The sequence below is a fragment of the Coffea eugenioides genome, chromosome 5, assembly GCF_003713205.1.
Source record: "Coffea eugenioides isolate CCC68of chromosome 5, Ceug_1.0, whole genome shotgun sequence".
Classification (NCBI taxonomy): domain Eukaryota; kingdom Viridiplantae; phylum Streptophyta; class Magnoliopsida; order Gentianales; family Rubiaceae; genus Coffea; species Coffea eugenioides.
The window spans coordinates 33,615,051-33,637,518 of record NC_040039.1 but is presented as its reverse complement, the minus strand read 5'-3'; the positions used below and the strand labels follow the sequence as shown (position 1 = coordinate 33,637,518).

General features: G+C 33.8%; 3 protein-coding genes across 4 annotated transcripts; 1 reads left to right on the top strand and 2 right to left on the bottom strand.

The window, feature by feature from the left end:
• Positions 1-4,071: 4,071 nt before the first annotated feature.
• Positions 4,072-11,508, top strand: LOC113770018. 2 transcript variants are annotated; one of them, XM_027314362.1, is made up of 10 exons: positions 4,072-4,569; positions 4,660-4,769; positions 6,275-6,413; positions 6,517-6,813; positions 6,897-7,041; positions 7,524-8,489; positions 8,607-8,845; positions 8,929-9,002; positions 10,475-10,607; positions 11,224-11,508. In XM_027314362.1, the coding sequence occupies exons 2-10, from the start codon at positions 4,711-4,713 to the stop codon at positions 11,275-11,277; spliced, it is 2,106 nt and encodes a 701-aa protein (XP_027170163.1). In that variant the 5' UTR covers positions 4,072-4,569; positions 4,660-4,710; the 3' UTR covers positions 11,278-11,508. The 2 variants fall into 2 exon arrangements, with proteins under 2 accessions (XP_027170163.1, XP_027170164.1); XM_027314363.1 differs by having other exon boundaries at positions 11,187-11,508.
• Positions 11,509-13,087: 1,579 nt separating this feature from the next.
• LOC113772283 (small ubiquitin-related modifier 1) lies at positions 13,088-17,207 on the bottom strand. Its single transcript, XM_027316868.1, has 3 exons — positions 17,051-17,207; positions 13,531-13,680; positions 13,088-13,370 (listed from the first exon to the last, which is right to left on the bottom strand). The coding sequence occupies exons 1-3, from the start codon at positions 17,126-17,128 to the stop codon at positions 13,314-13,316; spliced, it is 285 nt and encodes a 94-aa protein (XP_027172669.1). The 5' UTR covers positions 17,129-17,207; the 3' UTR covers positions 13,088-13,313.
• Positions 17,208-20,111: 2,904 nt separating this feature from the next.
• On the bottom strand, positions 20,112-22,468 carry LOC113771419 (zinc finger BED domain-containing protein RICESLEEPER 4-like). The gene is made up of 4 exons (XM_027315998.1): positions 22,310-22,468; positions 20,810-21,266; positions 20,328-20,478; positions 20,112-20,229 (listed from the first exon to the last, which is right to left on the bottom strand). The coding sequence occupies exons 1-4, from the start codon at positions 22,466-22,468 to the stop codon at positions 20,112-20,114; spliced, it is 885 nt and encodes a 294-aa protein (XP_027171799.1).

The following is a 22,468-nucleotide window of genomic DNA, read 5'->3' as shown; positions in this document are numbered from 1 at the left end:
TCAGATCTATTTTTGTGTTTTGTAATTTATATATATTTAGTATTTAGTAATAATATATTTGGATATATAATTATATATAATATCAAAATATTATATATATATTATCATTATATATGTAGGTAATTAAAGGGTCGGGCTTTTATTAGGTTTCAGCCAATGAGGCCCGAGTTCAGTTCATATTTAATTCGACCCTAATTTTAGGCCCAACTTCAACCCAGCTCATTGAAAGGTTAGGAATTTTTTACTTTTTGTTGTTTTTTTTTATTTTTGTCTAATCATAGTTATCAAATTTCGAGAATGTTTAGTACTATAGTTGTCCCTGCCTCTAATTCGATAAAGAAAATTTAGCCTTGTATTTGTAAGTTATTTAAATTCTAGAATGTGAATTTCCTTTGTGTACTAATTGTTCTTGTACAACTTGAGTTCAAGATCAGTTTGTACGGTAGAGGTTTTTTCTGGAAATTTTTTTATGAAAAAAGTTTAAAGAAGTATTTCACTTATCTATTTATCTCACATACACATTTTTAAAGGAGAACTCTAACAATATCTACATAATGCTTAATTATGTATAAAAAGTGTAAATAAATGAAAGAAAAGTGAAGAAATTTGGTTACTATTTTGGTTTTATTTGATTAGTGGGGATGTTATTAAATTTTCTTGCATTTCCCAAAACACTTTTGTCTGCCCAAAAATAAAAATGGTAGTATTTGAAGGCAAATTGTTAGTTAGGAAGAAGAATTCTAATAATGACTAATAACTATCATCAACTTCGCACTTGCTCTCACCCTTTCTTATGTTAACCAATCTTGCACAGAAAGTGATTTGTTACATTATCTTCTTGCATTTCACTTTAGCATTTAACTTTCTCCGTATCTAGACAAAGCCTTGTGGAATTGCACATTTAATTTCAAGTAAGTTATTTTGCTTTTGGTTTTTACCGAAAAACAACAAAAAAAGAAAGGATCCTTGTAAGAAAAGTACATGGCAAGCAAATGTTTGAACACAGCATCGAAGGATTTGCAAATAATTCTTTAAAAAATTCTTTTTCTCATATTCAATTTAGGTTTAGCAATTCATAAGATCAAGAATCACTTTGAATTCCAAAAATAGGAACTCGATATTGACTTTACACATCAGTTAATTTCCAATTGATTATATTTTCATATTATTTGGATTGTGATTTTTTGGAGAAACATTTTAAAATTTTCCGTGAATATTATTTCTACATGGTTTTCAATTACTTTTTTACCTTACATAAATCACATTTTAAAACAAATGCTACAATAATTTTCTCTAAACCTACCAAAAATAATGCAATCCAAACGTTCTCTTTCAAAGAAAAATAAAAAAGAAACAATTTTTTTGAGGGTAAAAAGAAGCAATTTTCTCAGTTTACATGGGAATCTCATACCTTAGCATATGCGTGATCCAAATCCCATTTTAGATTGTCTACTCTTTTCGTTTGTCCTTACCTAAAATAAAGGTCCGTGCATCTTGTACCTGTACGTTAAGGACAAGAATATCCCTTAACCGTGTCCTTGGTATCTCTGTACAACCGACATGGTTCCAGTTCTACATTATCTGCTTTCGAAGACAACGACTATGCTTTTGACCAAAAAAAAAAAAAAGACTAACTTAAAGATTCTTAACGTTTTATTACAATGCTACCCCTCCATCGCCCTTTCTCTTTCTCCATAAATTCCTTCTTTGCGTGGGTGGGTGGGTGGTTAATTGAAGCTCTTGTGGATATATGATGGTCAGTTTTGGGATCTAACTTTTTTTACCCTGAAATTTTTTTCCTAACAAGGAAATGATGAAATTTAAGCAGTAGAGAGGAGATAAGAGAATTTGAATTCAAGACTTCCAAATTCTGGAATTTAACTTATATTTCTTCGTTTAATCATAACCAAAACAAGATAACGGCTTAATGAACTTAAATAGTTCTAAAGAAGGGAAAAGTTTTGTATGGTATAAAAGAGAATTACTGATACTCATGAGTAAGGTACCACTAAGGAGAATTAGACGATGCCTTCATGAGTAAACAAGGAAGATTACTTAAAAAATGAATGGCTTGGCTGCCTAATTAATGAATTAAAGAAGACATCGTGTATAAATTATAATTATATAACATACATTTTATTGGTTTTTGAGAAAAAAATGTATTGCTAAAAAGTACCCAGCAAAACACTCATCCTTTTACAAAAGAAAGTACAAAAACAATGTTGAAAAAAAATACTCCCTCCGTCCCACTTTGATAGTCATGTTTTCCTTTTTCGTCTGTCCCAAATTGTAGTCCACTTTCCAATTGAAGAATGTAGCTATATTTTAATTTTCCTAAAATACCCTTATTCAATGTAGGTTGTTGTTACTATAAACCTACCCCATTTAATGAGAGTTTATTCTTTTTTTACCATCAATTCAAGTTTCCATAAAGTTGTACGCTAATTAATGTAAGGGTATTTTAGGAAAATAACTACCTAAATTGATTGTTCTAACAAAGTTAACTACTTTTTCTTAAACTGTGTGAAAAAAGAACTAGGACTATCAAAGTAGGACGGAGGGAGTAATGGAAAAGACAGGCTTGCCTGCCTAGCTAACCTAAAATAGACTATCAATTGTATAGGACGGTATTTAATTAGCCATGTTTGTTATACTAATATCTGATTGAGTATACGCCAACCAGAAATCCGTTATGTGCCCATTGTAATGGCTACAATCAAAATTCAAAGCATCCACCCACATTTGTTTCCCAAATTTTACAAAAGCAAATATCAAGATTATAGATGCTTGAACCTTTTATGGAAGTTTATAAATTATTGATAGGGTTTTAAATGTTTACTATAAATCGATCCTTTAAACTAATCCTAAACTCAGACTCCGTCTGCCAATTCCGGTGACTTATAAAGAAGCACTTCTGATACAAAGTATTTTTAACAAAAGTGCTGTTAAGTTATCAAAAATTGAGCTCTTTTAAGTTACGAAAAATCAATCATGGAACACCTTAAAAGCTCTTTTATTTACACGCACTGCAACGCCAGACGGGCTTATGTCAAAATTTTGGATGTACCTATCCCTAAAAGATGAACACTCGAGAGATTTCTTAAAATTTCAGACTCTCATGTGATGCAACAATTCCTCTTATAGAATATATCTCGTGATGGTGTTGATATAATTGTACACTGCCAAACAACCTTTTGATAGACATAAAAATTTAGAATTTACATAGCTAAACCGCAAAAGATGTTTTCTTTTTTTCTTTTTTGTTTTTGGCTTTTTAAAACCTTTTTTGTGCCTAAATAATGCTGCTACTTCTTTTTGTACATAGAGTTTTTCAATGAAATATAGGATACAACTCTAAAAAAAAAAAAAGACCTGAAAGTTTGTCTTTTCTTTTTGAGTATAAGTGGAAGGTTTCGAATTCAAGATCTCTCCTTTATATTCTTTTCCCCCACTCTAAAGTTATTTACACATACAACAAAAATATCTTATCACACTGTACACAAAATATTGTTTATGATAACCATTTGTCGTTCACTGGTACTACCCTTTTTGAACCATACAATAAAACATAAAATAGGCCAACCATGTTAAAAATTGATTTTTCTTCATTTGCATTACTAGAAATTCTAAATTATGTTTTTAGCTGCCCATTGATAACTACCAAAAAATAACTTATTCTATGCATTTTTGTCTTCATAAAACTTTTCAAAAAATTTATTTCAAAGTGTAGAATCAACTTTTATAAAAATAATTTTTACAAAAAGCAATGAAGGGGAATTTTGGATGAAGAATTCATCATTAATGTTTGACTAGTCAATGAAAGGGGAAAAAGTGTATATATTTAAAGTTTAGGGGGGCAAAGTGTTATAAAGGATCAAGTTCAAGGGGCAAACTGTAAAATACCATCAACTTTTTTAAGGAAATTATATTTAATCTTTTATCCCCTCCAGCTAAAATTAGCTGCAATTTCAAAGAAAAAAAAAAGAAAATCAACTTCAATTTCCCACGTCAAGTATTTATCCGCTTCTTCCCTGATCCCTCCTTCCTCTCTTTCTCTCTCACACACAACACGCACTAAAACAAACAAAAAACTGATAGTTGACATGTTTCTCACCTGAGCCACTGCCTCTCTCTCTCTCTCCGTTGAGCAAATCCCCAAAAAAATTCCAATTTCTCCATTCAGTTCAACGATTTTCTGCTACCTGTAACATTAATACAACGCTGGATATAGATTCTACATTTTAATTTCATTAATTAACGGCTGACACAGTTGTATTCTGGCAAAATCCATAAATGTCGATGAATTTAATGGAATTTAATTGGCGATGATGAGATGATATCAGACGGCTTCCGGCATTAATTCCTCGCCCGCTACGTGTCTCTTGGACAATATGCCGCTTCGTTTTTGTCTTCTCTATGCGTGCAATTTTAATAATAATTTATAGTTTCGTGGTTTCTTCTTTGTTATGAAGCTCGGCGGTGATACATTGTCCTATTGTTCTTCGTATTCTGATTTAATTTGTGAAAATTCATGGATGATTGATCATTTCCCGCTATTATTTGGTTCAGGTGATCAATTAGAACTGAATGCTTTTTTTTCTTTATTTTTTTTGCAGCGTGATATTCCTTTTTTTTTTGATAATTTTTTTGGTGGAACAGTGATTTGTGGTGTAAATTCGGGAGGAGAATTAGGGTGGGTGGTGGTTGAAAATGATGCGGAACCGTGACCATGGCTGCTATATTTGTCCCTTAACCAGCTTGCAAATTGGGTAAGTCTTCTTTCTGGAAATTCGAGAATAAGTTTTGAATTATCAGCATTCATGATAAGAAAATTATTTGGTTAATTTGGGTTTTTTATTGTAAATTGTCTTTATTATTAGTGTGGGACTGGGGTTGTGTGCACTGAATTATAATTCAAGGCGAAAAGATTGCAAGAGAAGAAGAGGAATCCAAAATTTATTGTTTGTGGTTTAAGTGCATGAATGATGTTGAATTTTTGGACAGAAGGGATTTGTTGCAAGTGAGTTGGACATAAACGAGAAGAATGTGATCAAAGTTAATTTTTTTATACTTATTGCATATTTGTATGTTTCCAAGTTCTCCGTTGCTTTGATCTTTGTATGTTTAGACAATGGCTGTTAGAGGAGAGTTTGAATTTAAGGTGAGGTTGAAATGTTTTAGATGGTTAAGAGAGTTAACTAGAAGGGAAATAGCATCATGTCTACCCTTCCGCCGGAATTATACCTTAGCTGGGACTAAAAGTAGTGCAAGCTTGACATTACGCAACTTGATCTGGTACTATTAGGATATCTATTGACCCTCAAGCTAGATGTTAAAGAAAGGAAGGAGAAATCCAATTCGAATCCGTTGAATGGCCCCTCATGTTGGGGGTACAAGCTTTAGGTAGATGTGAGTATTCTAAAGTAATTAAGGACTGGTTCCAGCAGGTGGAGTTAATTGAGGCAGCTAGCTTGGAGTGCTGATTGGGTTTCAATGGCTAAATATGATGGACAATTGACCCTGCAGCTGAACTTTGGGTTCCTAAGGATTGGACCTGCAAATGAGGGAGAATTATTGATTATCGTGGAGGTGGAAGCTTTAGTTATAATTTTCTTAATCGAGGAAAATAGTGCTAATTTCCATCCATGTGCCTCCATAATCAGATACTGTGAGCAGCTTTTGCAGAGCGTGCATAATAATCTTGGACCAATTTCACTGTGAGGAGATCAGTCAGAAGATCTGCTGCAAATGAAGGGAGTGGGTCATGTGTGCTGTGCACTACCTAGGCTGGGTTATCTGCTTCAATTTGATATGCGTGAAGCTGTTGTAACTCACTCAGACTTTGTTATTTAAAACATCGAATTGTTTAGTTATCCTCACCTTCAACCTAGAAAGAAGAAAAAGAAAAGAATAATGAGAAAGAGATGTTGACATTGGTATATTAACATCCATTCAGATGTTTTTTGATGCCGTAGTTGTCTAGGTATCATTAATAATAATAGAAAGTGTTGGTTGAATGTTGAGCAGATATTGGGTTTGCATACGATTTACAAACATGAAGTTCTTGTTAATTACTGAAGCTTTTTTTTTTTAACCAAATTCATAGCTGAACGAATATTTATGAGAAGTTTAAATTAGCCTTTGGAACAAGGGGAAAAACTAAAACATTATAGAATGCACATATTCTTAGAACTTATATGAAATTTTTTTCTTGGTCTCTCTCTGTCCTGGTATATATGCTGGCCTCTTTACTGGAACTACTTATATGTTACAGGGACTTGCAGTCTTATCTTTCACATCTTAGCCTCTTCATTGCACCTGAGAGTAAGAAATTCTATATTCTTGTGGATAATCGACCATGGTTGAAAGATCTAGTTTCAGGTGCACATTTTTGGCAATTGATGGTCACTAAGGTAGCTGGAGAAGATATCATTAATTATCTTTAAAATGTCTTTGATTTTTTAATTTAATTTTGACAATTTGGATACTAAGTTACATCCTTTCAAATATGACCAGTCAAGGTTGTCCCCTTTTGCAAATACCAGAGGGAAGAAAGGAAAAAAGGAAACATCTGAAGTCACTGACCTTCGAGTCACTCCAAAATCAACTGCAAGTAAATCGAAGAAGTTTAAAAGATGGTTCTCTCTTGTAGAGGCTGCAACTTTATCACGGAAGAGGGCTTTGCTACCTGTAAAAAAATTGAGGAGTGCACTAGTGTTTAACAGCAAGTTGCATAGAACCCTGTACGGGTTTATAGTCTTCGAGATTGCATGGCACAATGTTCGTGGTTTAAATTACTTGAATGAGCTTCAGGTACTTGGTTGTGTAAGTTCTTTCTGCTTCTTAATTTTTATGCAAGTACTGAGCTACTTATGTTTTTGTCTTCTACCATGTAGACCGATACATCACTTGCTGTCGAGTCCAGATTCATGAACAGATGGGAATTTGATAGTATAGCACAAGCTGCTAGATCCATTTCTTCATGGTTTCCTGGGACAACCAATGAACGGAAGTTTTTGAATGATTATCTGGAGTCCACAGGTACTCTTTTGTTCGTCTGATTTGTCACTGATTGGAGAAAAGCTGCATAGTTTTTTTTTTGCCTGGAATTCCACATGGATATTCCTCTGCTAACGTATAGCATTCTGGACTTCATAATCTGTTATTGCCTGATGTCTGGAAGAAAATTTTTCCTCGCCTTTTGCCACCTTTTTGGCTTATGTTATTGCACATTTAGATTTGCATGCCTTAGTGCAGAAAAATTGAAAGCAATAATAGTTGTCAAGAAAGTTTTGTTCTTCGATTTACAGTGTACCATACAACTAAAATGAACTTGTTTTGTATTATTACAACTATCACATAATTACTCTATTGAACATCTTTTGTCCATGGGGATGTTTTATTTTCTGGAAAATGGCTCCCCCTCTTAGGATCAGGGCTTCTATTTGTAGTATGCCTTTAGATGATGAGATTATGATTGAATTGTGTGGAGACCTTATGAGGTCGTGGTTGAACTTCTGCAGGAGAGGTCTTCTTTGATGCTCAAGAAAACTTTCCAAGGACCAACATTCCAGAGGATCTTACTTGTGATGTCTCTGATGGTGGGGATGAATCTTCTGGCATTTATAGCTCCAGTTTCAGTGCATATCCTGCTAGAACAGAGAGTGGAACAAATATGCTACAAACCCCACCTCCACCTAATGGTCCGTGTAAGAGAAGAAAACTGACGAACTCACCGAGTAATGAACTTGAGTTTGACATATTCTGCAAAGAAACACATGGTGAGTCTGTTGGTTCACCAATTCATTCTCAGGACTCTTATGCGAGTGACTGTGAAGATGTAATTGAAGCTTCCCAGTACAGCGATGTCTTGATTCTGTTTCGGTTTGATGATCCTGACCTCCCTTTTAAACTGAAGAAAATAATTGTTTCTGATTTGCGGCTACTTAGATTGTTAGAGGCTGGGCTTCCTTCTTGGGTTATCTTTCTTCAATCTTATCCAGTCTTTTCCCGTATTTACCGCCCATGGATGTGCCCTCTAGCCAGAGCTTTATATGTGCTCATTTCAGTTGTCACTGTTCTTATTGGATTCTATGACCTTTACAAGAATGTACCTGTTCTCAAGGCAACGGCGTCTCATTTGTTTGGGCCACTTTTTGATTGGATAGAAACATGGGAAATGACATCCAGAATTAAGTACTTAGGAACTATGTTATTTCTGCACAATTTTCAGAAGGCTGTTAGGTGGTTCCTCATGATGACACGGGCTGTACGGTCATTTCTTTCTATATTTATACAGCCAATGGCTGGACCATTCTCAGAATTTTTGGATTTCTTCCTTCCATTCTGGAATATGTGTATACAAATAGTAGAGAGCTTTTTCTCAGTACTTTGGATGGTCATTGAGTCGTCTTGGAGTCTAGTTGGGAACCTTGTTGAGATTCTACTCATGCCGCTATGGTTTATCCTATCAGTTTGTTGGAGCATTGGTAAGCTGTTAGGTAGATGTGCAAAAAACAGTTTAAGAATCTTTCTAACTGAAATTATGCAGCTTATGAAAGTAATGCTAATGTTATGTTTTCTGTTACATGTTTTTTGGTGTGCAGCGACATATTTCTTATATCCTGTTATCTGGGTTCTCTGGGAAATGCTCTATGCTCCGATCCGTTTGGTTCTTGGATTATATGGCCTTCTGGTATCCATTTCCTTATGCATATATGGGTTACTCAAAGATATGTGGCTGGTAATGAGTGGCGTATTTCAGTTTAGTTCGGGTGTAAAATCAACAGTGAGGTCATCAGAGGTGTCCATGTTGCGGTCTCTTTGGAATGACCTTTTTTCCCAGGTTATATCATGTCGTAACACCATTTGTGCGAGCAGTTATTGACAATGTGGTCATGTTCTTACATTACTTTCTAAATCTGTCAGATTTTTCGTGCTGTACGGAGCATTTTAAATGGCTTTGTTGCTTTCTTTACTGCATGCAATAGGCATCGTCTAAGGTACGATTTTGATTTGAACTTTGAGTTATTTTGATGCGTAATTCTTTCCTTCACAGCATCTTAATGTCATGAACCATGGTATACTCGGTTTGGTAGCAGAAGGTTTGAGGACTGCTCACTTAAATCTTTGGAATATAAATTTTTTGCTACAAATGAGCTACAGGAGGCAGATATTACTGTTAATTTAGGTTGGTTTTTCATTTTAGATATATCCAGCCTAGGATTTGGAATGTCTTAATGTGCAATTTGCACTCAAGATGAAGTTTGGATGAGCATGTTGCGTGATTTTTCAAACTTGCTATTTCCCATCCATATGTTAAGTTAACTATGTCTTTGATATAATTGAAAAAAAAAAAACTTTGTTTTTCTAAGGATTAAGTTCGCTTGATATATTCATGACCCTTGCAAAGAGAGACTCTCTCTCTCCCTCCCTCTCCCTCCTCTCTTTCTCTCTCTCACTCTCCCCTTCCCCCCCCCCCTCTCTCTCTCTCTCTCTGTGGGTGTACCCCAACTTTTATCATTTCAAGATACATATTGGCAGTAATATAGTAAAATAGCCACTCTAGTAAATTGGTATTTTAATTTGCAAAAGACTTATGATTTCTGTAAAATTACATCAACCTGCTTCATATACAGATTCCATTAGAGTGACCGAAACAAATTTATACTTAGCTCAGCATTTGGATAACTTGAATCCAGGAAGTCTTGGGGGTATGGGTGGCCCAACACCTACTTTTAGAATTACAGAACCTTGCCAGTGAGCTTTATATGTAGAATTCTTCATAAGTCTCTCTGATTGGATGTTTCACTATCCTTCCCCCTTTTCCAAGTCTCTCTGATTGGATGCTTCTAAGTCTCTACACAAGTTTCCCCCTTTTCTAGAGTGACCATCCTTGTACTTACTATGGTGTGACTTCTAGTAATTGTTCAAGACATCGAAAAACCTTCCCATCTCTTTTGTATTTGGACTTAAATACTTCGTTGAAGATTTATAATATCCAAGTCTTGCAGCAATGATGAAATTCAATGGATCAGTGTTTAAAAGACAAACCCTGTAGATAGTGATATTATTAAATTAGTTTCTCAATCATGTCTACTCAAAATAATTTTGCAATATAATTTTTCACTGATCTTCTTAGTATGTCACTTCTTCGAGCTTTGTCAAGATAACAGAAGGGCTCACCTTTTACACCTCAGATGTTGCTTTAGTTTTCTATGCTGTTGTTCTAAAGATTGTCCTTGTGGCTTGAGTTTCTTTTCGACATGTTGCTAGGCAAGCTCCAGCATTACCTTCCAACATGTAGCTGCATATCAGAGCATAAACATTAAAGTAACTAGTATCTTCTAATTTATTGCAACCGTATCATTTGCCTTTGCGTATTTCTTTAATGTTCAGACTTCACTTCTTGACTCCTTTAAGCTACTTAACCAACCACTTAAACTAATGTATGTTTAATAAGTTTCTTTTGCAGTATTTACAATCATTGGAAGGAGGTTGTTCAAAAAGTGTATCAGCCTGGTAAAAGATCTGTGGGTTCTAATTCGACTAAAAGATCCGAATCCCTAGTTTTGAGTTATGGAGAATGCAAATCAGGAGCTAAGATGGTGAGTTTAGCTCTTGTATATTCTTACAGTTTGTGACCATTTGAGGAAACCAATAATTGGTTGGGATTGGAAGTAATTGTTGAGGAAAATATGCAGAAGTCACTTATAAATTTGTGTAGCCCCTTGCTCATATTATTATTTGATTATTTTTGGAAAAATTAGTGAACAATTCATTATTGGTCTGCTCTCGAACAAATTTGATGCTTCTTTTCTTGATCTCTTAGAAGAATATATTCAATGCTCAAATTTTTTGCTTGTCTGGGTCAGCAGTTGGAAGAGCTTTGTTTTGTCGGGGCATGCTCTTGTTGGATGCTGTAATTTCAAATTTACATTAGCAAAATGTTGAGTGACACAAGGGCTGTTATATATTTTCTTTTGATACCACGTTCCTTGATTAATCCTGTTTAACTGAAAAGTACACAAGTTCTTGTATTTGCTGATATAGGTAGTTCTGGAAAATATGCTAGCAAGATCAGAGTCGCGTTTAATTCTGTTTCTCCATGTTTTTTTTTTTTCAAATCTTTTGCATGGATCCTTTTTCTTGGATTTTTCATCACTTCTACTGACTAAAATGAACAGAATATTAAAGCAGAATGTGATTTTGCACTTTCTGCAGATGGAAGATAGAGACGAATTTCAGCCCCCACTGAAGTTCAGGAAGGTTAGTTGACACTTTTGGCAACGTTAGAGATCATATTTCCAGCATCAAAGCACCTTTTGTACATACTACACCAAGCAATCCAGAGACTGATGTTGACCCAGCAAAAAGTTTTCTTACTTGTAGATAATGTAGACTAGGATAATAAGTATAAATCTTGTAATTAATAGCATAAAATGTAATTACTATCGGTTTTTTTTCCCTTTTTACATTGTATAATGTAAATTTCAATATATTGTTACTATCGGGTTTTTTTTCCCTTTTATGTAATATATTGTTATATTTCAACATTGGTTGGAATTTTCCTGGTGTGTAAATAAACTCATATGAGAATTTGGTCCCTTTTCCAGTTGCATTTTCATCCAATCATATTTATGTATTTCAAGTGGATTCTTATATTCCACCTCAATTATAGATGGCTGATGGTTGTTATACAGAGAACCTGCATTAGTCATGATTCATTTCTTCTTGGATTGCAATAGTTGTGAACTGCATATACTTGGCCACAAGGAGGCAACTCTACTGCTCTGTACAGGAAACTCTGAATTTTTATTTTTTTTTGGCTTATTAGTCACTTCAGATTCGGCAGTTATCGGTCATCCCTATTTGAATTTTATCAAATTATGTGTGAAAAGATTTGTCTTCTGAAGTTATTTTTTTCATTTTAAAATGTCAAAAATGCACCTGATTTTGCACTTGAAATTCAAAAGGTACAAATGCCTATTCTGTTTTTCCTTAAACGTGATAATGGAAACAGCCATTGTTATCAACCCCAAGAGATATATGGAAACAGTAGTGTCTTGACCATGATGATGCATAGTTATTTCATTGAGTTGATATTCCAAGCAGCCCTTTTGATGCAAAATTTGTCAGCAATAACCATCAGATTGGAGTAACTTTACAAAGCTTTCACTTAATCTTGAAGAGCTTTGAGTCTTCTTCTGGAGGGAGTTTTTGCGGCCTTGTATATACGACTGATTCTTCCATATTTGGTCTTCAATATTAGGCCATTGATTGAGTTTGATTGAAAACATTGCCATTCTTCTACTATAAATACAAGGGATTATTCCACGATACATCATTGATTGATTCGAATGCAAACATTTGCTATTCTATCGCTATAAAAATAAGGGATTCTCCACACTACATCATGAATTTATAGCTGATATTGCCTTATCTTATAGGGAAATTCTGCAACTATTTTGAGGGCAGGTGTGTCTAAAAGCCACATTTCTTTGCAATTTCTTTGCATCTCTCAACTGATTGTAACAAGCAAGGCACTTAGGTGAATGATAAATGAAACATACTGTATGTGTCTATGTACACAAATAAATTTATTTATTTATTTATTCATATATATATTACGGTATCATTTAGCACATAAATGCAAAAAAAAACTTCTCCAAAGTGTAGGTTGGCACGCAAGAAACAAAATCATTTTTGTAAATCCAAATTGTAGGTTTTTAAAATTTTTTTTTTTGGTAAGTGGAAGGTTTTGAACCTAAGTCTCTCACTTACACTTCTTGCTCCGTAACATCCAATCCATCCCTCCTCCAATCCAAATTGTAGGTTGGAATGCAAAAACAAAATCCCTACACTTTGAACCATCACTCCTAGCAAACAAAATCGTTTTTGTAGCTTTATGACATACAAGAATTCAAGGCTTAATTTGCCTGTCTTAAGCAATCTAACCCCGATGACAGTAGAATTAATGGAAACACAAGAAATTAGAAGAAGCAAGCAGCACCTCATTCGGTAGAGTGATATAAACTACCTACAGCGTTTAAAAAATAAAAATAAATAAATAAAAAAGGCTCAAGCCTGAAAATTTAGCACTGCATGCATGATACCATTGCCATTTTGCCATATCCACAATCCAAACATTATCTGGATAATAACAAGTCCACAATATTTATATCCGAACAGCCAGCTTTAAAATTAATAAAACAGGATCACTCCTATGCTTTCCAAAAGTTTCACGAATTACACTCCAAGTCTACAAATTTAAGTTTTTTCATCAAACAAACTGCATTTTATTATCAAAAGCTCTAGCCTCCAGTTTGGTGCAGCATTGCATCAATCTCGTCCCCATCTTCCATTTCCAGCTGAAGAAAACAAAAAGGAAATACATCATTACCTGACCAAAGACTCAGTACAAAGGAAAAGAAAGGTTGTGGATAAGAATAAACTGATTCAACGAATGTTAATGCATATGGCCGGGAAGTATATTTTCAGGGTTGAGGGCTTGGGAGGGAAGAGAAGGACCTCTTCGGGAGTCTGCTCTCCGCGAAGACGACGCCCATCAAACAGGAATGCAATTGAATTAAGATCCACAGACTGGCGGTCACAATAAGCATTCATAAGCTTTTTAAGCTGAGTACTTCTTTTGATCCTGAAAAAGACTTCATTTCCATCCTAAAAGAAAAAACAGTTGGTCCATCAACCTCAAGTGAGAAGAAAAGAAAAATGTAAATGCAGAACCCTTCCAAATCACCAACCTCCAGGGGAAGGAAAAAAAGAGCAAAAGTCACATTAAAAGGAAATCAATAAGCTCAAGACTAGATCCATTTACATTCCATATAATGGAGACCAAAAGTTCTGGTAGGGTGCTCAGATTGGTTTGGCAATTAAACTGCAAAGCTCTCTCTGTGGATAGTTCACAATCAATGAGTTTCAAGAAGATTCATGATCCAAAAGAACAACCTAACAAACAAGCAAGGAACTAAATAATGAAATGAGACGAACTGCACCAAAAATAGAGGGAAACAAAAACAATTTCAGGAATCCAAGTACGGCTCAGTGATGGGGTTAATGGAATCAGGTTACTGCATCATTCAGGGTCATTCCAAACATCAGTGTGGAAAGAAAGCAGTAGAGAAATGCTAAAGAAGTTAGATAGTCCTAACAAAGAGGCAGCGGTCACAAAGACAAAACAAGACAATGCATCAAATCACGAATGCTTTTCAGCTGTACAAGTTAGATGAATCTATTTGTCATAAAGAAGTTAGATTATAAGAGGCAACTGTCATAAAGACAAAACAAAGACCACATTTCATATCACAATTCACCAATTTGTCATACATACCACCTAAAACGATAGCATAAACTATGTGCAATATAATGAAGAGTGCAAACCTATAAAATCTGAAGGAATGATACTGCAAATGATTATTGTAATACAACTACCGACCAAATAATTGCAGACTCAGTGAATCTCTAGTCTCTTTTGGGTGAGTGCTAGACAAGATATCCAATATCAGATGCATCAATAAATACTATACAAGAAGTTCATTTGATTGTTATATTTATCTCTTCACCCTGTTTTAAATCTCTCTGTCTAGAAGTGGTCAATTTGATGAGTAAGCTACAGTTATCATAATGCTAAAGTTAACACTAATACTGTTAGCTAGTACAATATTAATCTTTATAACCATCTAAATGTCTTCCTAAAGTACTTAAAAATGGGACAATCCACCTATGTTAGCAGATCAACTACCAGTCCATTAAGTAAAGACAAAAATACAATACTCGCTTACAAAATAAAATAAAATAAAATTTGAACATCAGAATAGCATTGGGACATGGACGATGAGTATACTCCTGCAGATATACCAGTGTCATGTTTCCATTTCCATTTTTCTTAGACTAATTGTTCTCTCTTTCAATTTGTGCTAAGGGTCTCTACAAGAAACTACCTGGAAGACATAAGTTTAGACAGCATACAGCATTTTGTTGGCCATACAAAATTGATGAACAAACCAGCAAAACACACTAGGATTTCAAAGGATTACAAATTAGAAAAAATGGAAATCTATACAACACCAAACTTGGCATAATTTTCTTTATGCTTTTCTGGTTGTTTCAATTGCCCATTCCCGTATGAAATATGAGATACAGATCTTGTTTTGTGAAAGAAAAGGAAAGATGTGAACCAAAACAGGGAAACACTAAAATAACCAACCTTAAATCCATCAAGTCTCAAATAAGAAAGGACTTAGAAAAGAATACGAAAACACAAAAACATATAAATATATGCATAAAATAGAATATATGCTTTTGAGATTTGACTGCACTTTAAGGTGCCAATACCAGGTTCTGATACCAAGTCATATGTGTTAAAGCTTGAGATAGAATGGTAACTTTACCAGATACAGAAAATTACTCACAACTCCGTGAAGTATGTACACTCTTGATTTCTTGTCCCTAAGTGTCAGTTTCAATTAGTGTGAAAAACAAAAATAGGTAAGCATGCATTACATTTCAGAAAGGCTTCAGCTTCAATTTTACCCACTCATTTACAGATGTATGGATTGCATTGCAGCTCAGAGAGAGATGAGCCATAACCCAATTAATATGTAGAAGTTACTTTGTACATATCGACAGAACCAGAAAATTTATTAGCAAGCTCACATATCTAAAACTTAACTATATATAACATTTCACGTTTTTGAGGGGGCAAAAGTTTAAGTTCAAAACGGACATATCTAAAAAATTCCAATTTTCTAAGGGGAGAAAAACCAAATTTTTTACAACTTTTTTCCTTTTCTGGGTCATGATTCAGAAGGGCTTCCGTTCCAATGAACAATTAGCAAATGCTTTACAACTAGGATTGAGATCAGCATGTCATAAAGCAATGACCATAAGGACCAATATGTAGTGACACGTACACATTAGCATGCATTACAATTAGGAAAGGGACTTGACCTCCATTTCTCCGCCCAACCCCCACCAAACCTCTTAAAAACATTAAAAGAAACAACCAGAACACCAGCATGCAGATTGAGATCAACATATAATAAGTAATTTTATTTCCACAGTTACAATCGAGAAGGCCTTCAACCCCAACAGCAAACACAGAGTAATTGTTATGAAGATCAATTTCAGAACAAAAATCATTTGATCCGTAATATAGCATACATTAAAAAAAAAAAAAACACCAGGGCTTTTCCCTCTCTACCCCGTGGAAATTTGCACATGCCTCACATTAAATTAGCATTTCACGAAAAAACTAGTTAAACTGATCTATCACCATATCAATACTTGCGTCTCCAAGCATTGATGTAATAAATTGATTTATCTGACCCCCTGTCATTCACGCACAACAGCAAAGAGATTGAAAACCTAAAGCACTCACTGTCACCTATCAAAAACAACTAAAAGCAATTCTCAATCTCAAATTATCCTCCTGTAAGCGTTGAAAAAAACTCAAATACTGTGTGGCATCACTCTTTATTGTGCTCTTCCATCAAATAAAAAACAAGATGGGACAAGCAGCTGACCCTCAAACCATACTAGAACGAAACTTGAACAACTAAGTCTTTCCAAATTAAATTATCATTTCAACTGACTTGAAAAAATCTATCAACCAAAAATTAAGGGATCTCTAAAATCAGAACTAGCCTGTATCAATTTACCATTTCGTCATATATTTGTGTGCCAATTTATTCAATCATAACAAATGAAGCAATTAAAAAGAAAATTTTCCACAATCATACAATATTTAACATAAAACCAACTCGTCTAAAAATAATAAACTTAAAAAAATTGGGTTTTCCTCCATTGAACCACACAGTACTAAACAACAAGAAAATTACCAAAAATAAAATAAAAATATATAAAACCATCAGTGAGAAAAAAAAAACCCCAAAACCCTAAAGCCCTTTACAGATAAATTAGTAAAAAATTTTTAAAAAATCAGGAAACCCAACCAGAAACAATCTAATTTAGCAGACCCCAGAAAAGGCCAAAAATATTTACACACGACAAGAGAAAATTGAAAAACTACCTGGCCTTTCACTTTAAGATTGATGTGGGCAGATTGATCTCCGCTGGGTTTCTTATCTTCTTCAGCAGCCTGCGACATTTTTCCCTCTTGGTGTTTTTTTTTTTTTTGGGGTTTCTGGGTCGCTCTTTTTTTTCCTTCCCTCCGAAAGTTGCAAGTGAAAAAAGCATAGCGCTGGAGAATACATATATATAGAGGGCAGAAATCATTCTTTTCTTTTCTTTTATTTATTTATTTTTGGTGGGCAATAATTTGTGGTAATTGCATTTGAGGACTAGCGTTTGAGGAAGATATTTGTTTGTGCCCATTTGACTTTATATTAATATATGTTATGTAGGATGTAGCTTAAATTCCACGCCATTTCTTTGTCATTTTGGTCCAATGGATCCCTCTCCAATATCTTTCTTCCATTTTCTTTCACTTTTTCAGTTTGTTTTATCTTTCTCTTGGCATAATTGCACTTTATGGTCCAAATGATTTTTAATTACGTTTTAACCCCAAAAGGTATACATATTTGTATAGGGGAGACTTATTGAACTTCTTTCAATTTTTCTTTTATTTTTAGTGTTTTTAAATGTGAAAACTCTCTCTTTCTCTTTTTTAAGCTTTATTGAATGAGGTTGAGAAAGTGTCATATACTAATTATAAAAATATTTTGAAGTTGAAATTGATTGACGGGTTTGTTTGGATAGTGTATTATTTGAAATATTATTTGGAATAATTACTGTAATACTTTTTGTGATGTGATGTATGTGAGATAAAAAGGTGATTGGAAATATAAAAAGGTGAATTGAGAAATGTATTTATGATGCAAGCGAAATATTATTTGGGATAAAAGCACTGTCCAAACAAACCCAGTACTGATATTTCATATATGTGTTTGTGATTACTGTATTATAAGTTCACACTTATTTTGCTTGCCTGTTTGAGTTGATTTAAGAAGCATATACCTAACTTGAAAATTTTTATAAGGTCATATTCTGGCTAATTACTCAGAATATTGACCAAAAAAAAAATCGGAAGAATGGGGTTCTAACAATGGTCATGTGTAAATCTATTGTTGCCGGGCTGAGTCAGCCCGATAGCAAAGTCCAAATTTAAAAAATATATATATGTGAACAGAAGCTGTCGAGGTGACTAAGCCCGGCAGCAAAGTCCAAATTTAAAAAAAAAATGAACAGAAGTTAATACGGCCGCAGAGGTCAAATTTATATAAAAAAAAAAATGAACAACACAGCCCGGCAGCACATCAAACCAGAGGATGCACAATTTTTCTCGGAGGCTAACCAAAGAGCTAGGATTTAATAGGCTAAAGTAAATATGTTAAGTATTGAGCATCTAAACAAAATACTGTAAAACATGCTAAAGAATTGTCTAGGATTTAATAGGCTAAACCGCTAAAGTAAATATGTTAAGTATTGAGCATCTAAACGAAATACTGTAAAACATGCTAAAGAATTGTCATAGGCGTGCCAACTCATGTTCTTCATTTTTGTATTGTAAGTGATAGACGAAACAAATGTTTCTAGATGATATCCTGCCTCTGGTTCTCAATTGTCAGGTTCTCAATTTGACAAGACGTGTGTATGGAGATAAAAATTGCCTTAAGTTAGTCTGGACGAAAACTCAATAGGAATATCAGCCTACTGATTTTTGAGGTGTGATTTGTGGCTGCTACTATTGTAACATGCGGTCCTATATATAACATGTTTTTAAATTATCATTTTCTGTACATGTTTTTAAATTTCAAATATTTCAATATGAGGATTTAGCGTTATTTTAACCTTAACTTATTTGAATGTTTATTGTTATTTTTAAATTTCACCATTTCATCATTTCAGCTTATCAAATTTTTTTTCTTTTCTATTTTTTGCCTTTTATTTATATTGCCATCCAAAATTTATATTTATAAAATTATAGTGCAATTTAAAATTTAGTTTTTTTAACAACCTACTATCATGTTTACTTCTACCTCTATTCTTATACTTAATCACTGTCATTGAATAATTTATTGGTATATTTTATTTGGATAAATATCAATTTTCTATGCATTTTAAAAAAATAAAATAAAATCTTATACATAATCATTTTAACGATTAACTTTCAAAGATTTGAGAAATGCATCTATTGTAAATTGAATGACATTTTTTTGTTTAAAAATGGATTTTTTAAGGGTTTAACATAGCATAACAATAATTTATTTAACAAATCTGTCTTCAACAATTTTTTGAAAAATTTTTTAACTAAAAAAACTGTCGGACTTAGTCAGTCAGCCAGCATAAGTTTTTAATTAAAAATTTAAAAATTTTACCTCTAAAAAATTTTAAAAAGGGACAATATCAGAAACCTCTCTTCAACTTTCTTTTAATATCACTTGCTACTCTAAAAATTTTATACACATCACTTATCTTCCAAGATAAATTCTTCAAAAATCTTATAATACACTTTTACATTTTTTGTTAATTAAAACTACTCTCAAATGACTTTTATATGTTTCAGTAAAATTGCTCTTTAATATAAGCTAGGATGTTGGTGAAAGTAGGGGTGGCAATCGGGTCCAAATCGGGTTGATGGGTCGGATTGAGACATGGATATAACAGAAAACCCACTGACCCGAACCTGACCCGAACCCGAAAATTTCGGGTTGGCGAGTCGATCCGAAATGACTCGAAATTCAATTTTAATTTCCTGATTTGCCGACTGTGATTTTTAACAGAATCAATTCCAAACTAAAATAAGACACCATAAGAGTAGAAATAATGTAATACATCATCCATCCAAATCTAATAACTCCAACTTTACACAAGTCAAACAAATTCAGTTAGAACAATCTAAACAAAATGCTGCCAACCAAATACAAGTTTAGAATCAATACATTACAATTTACATGATATTAAATCATAACAAAGTAGTGCTCCAAGGCCAACCAATGCTTCGACCCTCATCATCAACAACAACAGCATTCATAATGATGCCAAACTTGTGCATCCTCCAAGCAACCTCCAACTGCAGTCGGACTGCTTTGATCACGACATGCACATTCATAGCAACTAAGTATCATGGATTAGAGATTAACAACATTAGAATTTGAATCCTCAATTATTGTTGCATCAACCTCATCCTTGTTGATATTTAGAGACATGATATTTTGAGTTAAATCCTCCAATTCATATTTAGAGATCCTACATTATAAGAATGAAAAAAATATGAGTAACAAAACCAGAAAACTAAAATATGTATAAAAAAACTGTATTTATCTTCACTTTTATCTCTAAATAACCAGTCCTTAGTGCAAACTAAAGCCTCAACAATTTGGGGTGAAAGTGAACTACGAAATTGATCCAAAATTCTACCACCAAGACTAAATGCAGATTCAGAAGCAACGGTTGCTACTGGAATACATAGAATGTCCCTTGCCAATTTACTCAAATCTGGAAATCGAAATTGTTGAGCTTTCCAATAGTCAAGAACAATAATATATGAGGATCGTTTAGCTCTTAGCTTATCTAAATACAATTTCAATTGGTTGTTTTATGCACTACAGGCAAATTCAAAGGTGTCAAATTGATCAAATTCCTACATAAGTTACAAATAGAGATATATTAGATATGATAATAAAAAAAAATAGTTAAAAATCATCATAACAATCATAATTTTAGAATGCAATAAAGTCACAAAATTTTAATTTTCATACCTCTAAAATATCAAATGATTGGTTGTCTTCTTGTTCCTTGGCTCAATGAGAATAAACTTCATTGCTACCTCGAGAGCATGAAGATGATGCACCGGATATGTTGGAATTCTTCACATACTCATTATAGGCATCAAAAAGTGCATTCCTGACCTTGACTAATTCATTAGACCCCGGACCATATAGCTTATTATAACTAAATTCAATAAACTGAAATTTATACTGGGGATCAAATACCACAGCAATTGCCAACAAAAGATTGAACTCAGACCAATATTTGTTAAACTTCACAAGCATTTGGGAAGCAATCCTCCTCATAAAATTGAACTCGGACCAACAAAAGATTGAACCCGGACCATATAGCTTATTATAACTAAATTCAATAAACTGAAATTTATACCGGGGATCAAATACCACAACAATTGCCAATAAAAGATTGAACTCAGACCAATATTTGTTAAACTTCACAAGCATTTGGGAAGCAATCCTCCTCATAAAATCATCTGAACTATTGCACTCCTCAGATAGCTTCAATTGAATCTTAAAAACTTGAGGAAAGTACAAGTTACTAGTTGGATATTTGGATCCCGAAAAGCATTAGTTGCCTCATAGAAAACTTGAAGAAAACTACAAATTTTTTCAACTCTTCCTCATTCTTCAAGAGATGGACAGCACCGAAAATTTGAATCTCTTAATTGTAAGTGACAAAATGCAAGGTGATAATAAAGTGCACTGGAAGGCATCCTATATGTGGAGTTCCACCTAGTAGGAACATTTTGAACTAAGGCTTTTTTGGAATCAACAGAAGTCTGTGTTACACATTCGGTGAACCTTAACTTCCTTGTTTGAGAACTCTTGACATATTTGATACATTCTCTTATTAACTCCACAGATTTATCAATTTCTTTCAAACCATCTTGCACAATCAAGTTGAGAATATGTGCACAACATCGCAAATAAAACAATATACCATCACAAATTAAAAAATTTTTCAACTTAAACTGATTCTTAAGTATTGCAACACAAGAATCATTTGCAGAAGCATTGTCTAATGTGATGGCAAACAACTTCCTTTCAATACCCCAACTACTAGCCAAACTGTAAATTTTTTCAGCTAATGTAACACCATTATGGGGAGAAGGCATATAAGAAGAATTCAGAATTTTTTTCTATAGCAGCCAATTGCTATCAATGAAATGTGCAGTCAAACTCAAGTATCCATCAGTAACAATAGATATCCATGCATCAGAAGTTAAACATATTCGACTAGGACATCCCCGCAATTCACTACCAAGTCTATTAACTTCCTTTGCATGCAATTTTTTAACGTTTGACTTGGCTGTGTTCCTAGTGATATGTTTAATTTGAGACTCCAAATATGTAAGGACATTTTTAATTCCCTCATGCTCCACAAATGAAAATGGCAGCTCATGTCTTACTATGGCATGCACAAGTAATTCTCTAAATTTATCTTGACTGAATTATGCATTTCGTGTGGCTAGAGCACCTTTGTCAGAAGTGATTAGATACTGTCCAATGTCCTTTGTTGTCATTTTTAAACACCTCTTTACATGTCGATGCAAATTACTTGTCCCACTTTTACTCTCAGCAGAATATTCATTCCCACATTTCTTGCATCTGCACTTCGACTCTTCATTTGGATCCTTTTTGGGAATAATGTCGAAGTAATCCCAAACTTCTGAACTTAATCTTCTCTTCTTGTCAGGCAT